At 32.8% G+C, this 7532-nt stretch overlaps 1 protein-coding gene across 1 annotated transcript; it reads right to left on the reverse strand.

Annotated features, from left to right (window-relative positions):
* Positions 1-888: 888 nt before the first annotated feature.
* On the reverse strand, positions 889-2412 carry LOC125822889 (uncharacterized). Its single transcript, XM_049502357.1, has one exon. The coding sequence runs from the start codon at positions 2410-2412 to the stop codon at positions 925-927; it is 1488 nt and encodes a 495-aa protein (XP_049358314.1). The 3' UTR covers positions 889-924.
* Positions 2413-7532: the final 5120 nt, after the last annotated feature.

The following is a 7532-nucleotide window of genomic DNA, read 5'->3' on the forward strand; positions in this document are numbered from 1 at the left end:
TTGCAAAGATTTTTATATTAGGCAGGTTCAAAGATGATCTACCAAAGCTTGGAGTAAAGAGATATCTTTATCTTATAGTGAAGGTTGAAATGGTCCTTGAAATTTGAAATTGTTGCTATGCACGGGCATCACCCATCTAGTATATGAAGAAACAAGAGAAAGGAATTAACAGTAATCGTAAATACTTTCTCAGCCATCCAATTAAAATTTGTTTCTTCTTTTTTCTTTTTTCTACCATAACAAAAAAGGTGAATTTCAGTATTAGTTTAACAGTTGATCCATCTTTAGTGGTTTCTCTTTTTAGAAACCACAACAGAATCATCCCTTGAGTAAGAAGGGGTTTAATTTTGGGAATGAGGCAAGATTGTATATTACTTCCTAGTTCCTTCGTTTTAATTTATTTGTTTGGTGTTTTACTTGACACGAAGTTTAAGAAAGTAAATAGTAGTCTTTTGAATCATGCCGTCCTAAAATCAAAATATGTAGAATGTATCAAAATGTCTTTTAATCTTCTGGTATTGAACATGCTAATATGTGAAAAGTAGAATTAAAAAATTGCCAAAAAAAGGAAAGATATTTTTTTCTAAACCAGACTAAAAAGAAAAGTAAGAGAAATAAATAGAGATAAATGAAGTAGTAATACTTATTTGGGCTTTTGTCTTTAATTTACAGAGTATATTCTTTGGATAGATGTTTAATTACTCAACTTGAAAGAAATATGATTGCCCTTTAAATTACAGAGAGTATATTCTTTTGCTCTTGTCTTTGTGACAAAATCTGCTAAAACAGGCATATTTCATGGATCACTCACATATTATTGCATTTTGCTTGACCCCACAGACTATTTTTTTAATTAAATATGTATGCAAGGAACTCTTTTCCTTCTACCTTGCCAAGAACAACTATAGTAGAACATTTATCTTGTTATTTTTTCTTATCATTGCATCCAACGCGACAACCATGTCGGTGAGGTTTATCTGGATCAGAATCACTTGATTCAAGGAAAAGGCCTCTGAGACATCTTCTTTTGATTGTTCTTGCAGGTGTAACGCTGCATTCTGCCTCAAATAGTCTTGTTGAATGTACAGGTTCTGAAGGCACACGTGGGATCGACATATGTACACCTGGATTTCTTTCTGTAATGGAACTGTTATATGAAATAGAATTATTGATGCCCTGTACATTGCAATTTACGAATGCAGCTATTGTTTGATCCTCGATAGCATGTGCACCATTTGATTTTGTTCCCTCTCCATCTGTGGTTGCATCAGGGTTGATTTTGTATCCTCTATGAATGTGGATTCGCCCTCCTTTTGTGGATGAGTCGGACTCAAGTTGCATAGATGCTCCTCGATTGTCACCTGCAAGAGTGATCACATTCATTGGTGTTTTTCCTGCAGTTTCTTGGTTGCCGCCTCCAACTGCTACTCTATTAAGAACATTTGAGATGTTATCTTTGATCTCTTTGTGTAGGGGAATATGTGGCTCACTGGATGCTGCAGTTTTCTGACTAGAACCAGTGGATATAGTTTTGTTCTGAGATGCACTCGCTCTCGTTTGTCTTCCCTCAGAAGCAGGGTTCACCAAATTTTGATCTTTAGTAGCCTCTTCTTGCTTCACCATATATGCTTGTTTTTGTTGAACTTGTTCTCCAGCACCATACTCCTTACCTATTGCCTCGTGCACCACTTCCTTGATTTCCTGAATGTTGCTAGTCGACTCTTTGAGCAACTTAGACGATTCACCAGTATTACTGGTGAATTTTAACACTGATACTTCCAAAGGTTGCATTGTCTTGTCTGTGAAACTTACTTTCGCTTCAGAGACAGCATCTGACATGGTTAGTTTCTTAGTTTGGAGCTCCATTTGTTCCGTTGGTTCTTTCTTATCCAGAATGGGTGTCTGTGCCTTTGTAGATATGGAAGAGACGTGTTGCAGTGCCTGATTCCTTTCTTGCATTTGAGTTTTTACAACAGAATCTTGGCTTGCTTTAGTTGAAAGGACCTGGGGAGTCCTGCGTGCTGGGGAGGATGATTGAGGAGTTAAGCAAGATGAAGATGGAGATTGAGACAACCGGGACTTAGTTGATGGTGAAGCTATGCGGGACTTATTAGTTGGTTGAGGTGGTGATGAAGATTGAGACTTGTTCCTGGATGCCCGATTTTTGGGAGAAGGAGCTGGCCTAAATGGTGGCCTCTGACCAATCTTTGGTCTGGTAGTAGTTTGAGACAGAGAATTTGTGGCAGTAGAGTTGATATTAGAGGGTTGAAAAGGGATTTGGGTTTCACCAGTCAGGGTCGTGCTTGTGGTTGTGGTTGTGGTTGTGGTTGTAGCGTTGGGTCGAGTAGATGATTGGGTTGGTGATTCATCTTGAGACCAAGGAAGTCTTAAGGATGATCTCCGTGTTGCCATTTGACAAGAATGTTGTTTATGTACAAAATGAATGAGGCAAGATACTAATATAAATAGGTTGCCTTTCGATACCTTGCAACATTTGTGACATTATTTAGCTTCTTTTCCCCATCATGGAAGTTGCTTTCTTTAAGAGTAACCTTTTCCCCATCATAATTCATATCCAACTCCTATTTCTAAAGTTAATCCTTCAAGCAAGACACATGTATTCTATAATACGCCCTACCATATTTATCCCTAAACATCACTCAACTTTGAAAATTTATCTACTAAACTTATTGAATTTTATTTTGTATCAATAAAATCACTAAACTTAGACTTTTGTATAAATAAAATCACTCAACTTAAACATTTGTATAAATAATAAAAAATCACTCAACCAAATTTATCATTATTCTTTTTTATATGGAAAAATATTTTTTTTATTATGTCAAGTAAACATGGAGTCCACATATAAATAAAATTTTAAAAAAATAACTTAGTACTAAGGATTTATAATAGTAAATTTACTACCTTCTAAGTAGAAAATTAATTTTTATTTTTCATGTGATTAACTTAACTAATATTTATAATAATAAATTTAGTATTTTAAAGTGGAAAATTTAAAACGACCAAAGCATTACACCAAGAAAATACGACAGATTTATAAGCAATAGTTACTGTTTTCTTTCGCTGATATACTCCATATGCACACACACATCAATTGTTTTAGTATTTATAATAATCTCTTTTTCAGAAGAAAAAAAAATGTTTTGAAAGAATAAAGTAACATATGTAGTGTAGTTTCATAAATAAAATTTAGGAAGAATGGCATGCCCACATTCTTACCCCTTATTTTTTATTTAATAGAGATTATTTTCGATAAATCCTCCACAAATATATTATTTTTTGTGTATTTGAGAGATTTGAAAAAGTTCAAAAGGTTTGATAATATAATAAGCAAAGGGACATAAAAGATACTCCAGTTGTAAAGATGGTAAGGGACGATCAACCAAGTTTCTCCTTTGTATACCCCAGAAGAAGACCAAACAAAGAAAACCCATCTTCTCAATCGGTCCATAATGTTTCATCAGCACATCAACTGAAACTGCTTTCACACATGCCATTTATAAATATTCTTTGCACCACAAATATAATACTACTAAGGGCATCTCCGATGGCCAGGCTCCGTTATTCTTGCAGGTGTTATCAAACTGATTCTAGATATGATATCTTCTTTGGTCAATTTTATGATGTTCTGGTCCATGATGATTATTCTGTTAAGGGAATAAATATCTCCAATATTTCTAAATACCAAAATACTGTATTGGATTTATTGCGTAAATCGCAAGTTCAACTCAGACACCAAATTTGGTGTAAATATAATACTACTACGGGTATCTCCAACCCAAACACCAAAATTTACACCAAATTTGGTGTCAGTACTATTTTAATATAAATCAACTCCAACCCACAGCATCAAATTTTACACCAAAAAGGAATATTTTTCTCTCTTCATTATTATATTATTATTTCTTATTTCATTTATATTTTCTTAAATCATAAAACAAATTCTTTCTAAAACATTCACCATATATAATTCATATTATTTTCTTTTATAGTCGTTTAATATAAAATTATTTTATACCATATTTTATAACATAATTTTTTAAGTTTTTTAAAAAAAGTCGTATAGAAAAATTAATTTATAAAAAAAACTAACTTTTATAACTAAAAATAATATTATAAAGATATTGCATAAAAATAATTAAATATACAAGAGATTTAATTAAAACATACAATTTATATAATGTTTAATTAAAAAATTTGTATAATGAAATAATATTAAAATATTCAATAAAGTGAATTGGTGTGATGAATAGTGTTACACCTAATTTGATGTAACACTATTCACACACCAAAATAGTATAAAATTTGGTGTTGGGTTGGAGATGGTCTAAGCACCAAACAAATACCATGTCACCATTTCTTACAAACACCGCCAATAAAACATCCATTAACTGAAGACACAACCTTCTATGGGGGTTAGCAAAGGAAGATGTTATTGTCGGGGATACGTGACACTTGCGCTCATTCAACGTTCATTTAGCTCAATAATTAGTGTCTTAAATGTTTAATTTTATCTTATTCCAATAAAAGATTCATGAATTGCAATTATCAAGGCAATTGAACAAGACAAGGATTGAAGTTTTAAAGAATGACAAAAAATGTTTAAAAAAAAAAGTGTAAAATACGCATTGTTAATCACCTAACAGGAAGGGTGAATCGTCAAAAGAACCTGAGACTGCCTTAGGTGACAGTGCACTGAGTCAACTCTCAAGATTAACTGGTGAAGTGAGACAAGAACGGTGATCCACAGAAAGAGAAAAGGTGAAGTGAGTAGATATCGCCGAATATGACAATACTTGCAGATAAAATGATGGTCCAAAGGGCGATATGAGGTGAAAATCGGCGATCCTCCGTATTGACAAACGAAAACTCGAACGGGATCACCGAATGAGGCGTAAACACCTAAAGCCTGAAAGAAGAAAAAGGTGAATTGAAGATAGATGGGTGATTCACCGAATGTAGATGGCGAACTCAGCTAACTTCGCCGAATGAGACACATAGTTACTTTTTGGGCAAAATTTTAGAAAACTATACATAGCTCAGAGAAGAGAGAAAGAGGGTATGCAGAAATTGAGAAGAATAGTCTGCACATTTTAGAGAGAAACACTTTTCCATTAAGGGAGAACACTTTTAGTTTCGAATTTCTTAGAGTTGTAAACTTGAATTGGGTGAATTGAAGCCAGATTTGAAGTGGGTTTGCTGTTAAGTGTTCAATTTCATGTAACCCATGATTTATTGCATGGAAGGCATAATTTCTTTACACTTTGCAATGTGTGGCTAAAACTTCAAACTCTTGGAGTGTGATAATGTGATTGCGCATTGATATAATTTAGTGGGTTTGTTGAATTGCTCTATTTTATGACTGTTAATCACAAATTTGACTGATTGCCAAGTGATTAATTCATGAATTAAGGTGGCCAACTTAATTTTAGTTTTGAGCTTGCATTGATGCTCAAAAAAGACCAATATAAGTGGGTTATCTAATCAATAGCTACAATTTAGTACACTTGATTGCAATTCTAAAGTTTTGGGTTGATTAAAATGACATGTTGATGAGACCGAAAGAAGATTCTATGCAAGGATGCTTTGAGATCGAAAGAAGATTAGCATTAATGATGACGACCCAGTTTATTTGTGATTAATTAATTGTAATGAGCAATTCTACAATAACCCAAATGAAATCAAATTCAATATCCACGCCCCTAAGTTAATTAGTTTTTTGAATCATCAACTATTGTAATTTTGTCAATAGGGAGTTTAAATCAGTGTTGTTAAAATTGGTGGGCTTCTCGGCCCCTTTGCTATTTCAACTTCATTGAAATTAATTGCTCTCCGCCCCTTTGCTATTTCAACTTCATTGAAATAAATTGCTAGTCAATTCTCTAATTAAATAAATTCTTAACAATACACCAGTCCCTGTGGAATTCGACTCCGACTCTTTATTGACGACTAGGAGTGTTCACGGGTCGATTTGGATCGGTTATTGGTCAAAACCAAAACCAAACCAACTTAATCGGTTTTAAAATTATCAAAATCAAACCAAACCAAATATAGTATATATTTATCGGTTTGGTTCTTATCGGTTTCGGTTCGATTTGGTTCGATTATTCGATTATTAACCATAGACAAAAATAAAAAAACAATTCATTCAAAGAGTTAAAAAAAATGACAACAATTTATTTAAAACGAAAATAGTTAGAATGACTGACATTACATAATTTTCCATCATTGAATTTACTATGAATAAAGCTTCCAATTTCATTATTTTGGCTTAGAAGAAAGAGACATTGATATTTTCAATCTTATAAAAAATTGTCACAAGCACACTCATATACATAATACCAATATGATAAATATTTTCACCTTGGGCATTTTTCCTTTCATAATTATAAATAAATTTTGATGAAAACACATATAAGATTAAAGTTGTTAATAAAAATAATATATTATGTATGTATAACAATAAAATATATGTATATAACTTGTCGGTTAGATTCGGTTATTTCTTCGATTTTTTCGAACAAAATCATAACCAACCCATATACTATCGGATTTTAAAATTTTAAAACCAAACCACACCTAACCCAAATAAAAATTGATTTATTTAATCGGTTTGGTTCAATTTTTCGGTTTGGATCAGTTTTTTATCCAAACCGTGAACACCCCTATTGACGACGATTGAGATTTCAGCGTTATCAAAGCGTCATACTCATACCAAGGGGGGAGAGATTCACTACGTACTGGGAAATGAGGATATTTAGGACTCTACAAGTCGGTTAATAATGGGAGATAAAAGAACTCATAATGTAGATTCATACCTCATTTGGCTTTTACAGGCGTCTCTTTAAGGCAAAACTTCAAAACTGATTTAAGTGAGATTAGCTTAGCAGCTTGGAACAAATTATATCATGCAAGGGAGAAAACCTGATATTTCCTTTCTCCACCTCTAAGAATCACTTCACTGCAATGTGAAAGATGAAGAGACCAACAAAACCTAGTATCAAAAAGCATCCAATTCTAACAAAACTCTAACTACCACCACAAATGTCAAACAACAGCAAAGAAAATCACTTCCCTTTTCCTGACATCTTATAACAAAAGAAAAACCATAAACGAATGTCATCGCTACAATAACTATCAATTAACAAGTCTGTATGGCAAATCCTCCAACTGTTCTATGTTTTCTTGCAAAAGCTCCCTTTCATTTTGTCCACCACTGGACTTCATAACTGTCTGCATCAAAAGTAACAGAGATAACATCAGAAATGTAGGGCACTTGGTTTACATCAAATGCTAACCACGCAATAATTTATTTAAATGATATTTGTTAGTTGTACTTTTCCTTTAAAAAATTAAATGTGATTTAAACATGAAATATAATTCAAATAGTCATTTTATAAAAATAAAAAGTTAGGGCAAATTTGAAAAATAAAATATACCGAGTGAAAAAGTGAAAATAAGGTTTGGTGAAAAAATACAGAAATGATGGTGGTTACCATTTTTCAAATTTC

The sequence above is a fragment of the Solanum verrucosum genome, unplaced genomic scaffold, assembly GCF_900185275.1.
Source record: "Solanum verrucosum unplaced genomic scaffold, falcon-dt-bn FXZP01000104.1, whole genome shotgun sequence".
Taxonomy (NCBI): Eukaryota; Viridiplantae; Streptophyta; class Magnoliopsida; order Solanales; family Solanaceae; genus Solanum; species Solanum verrucosum.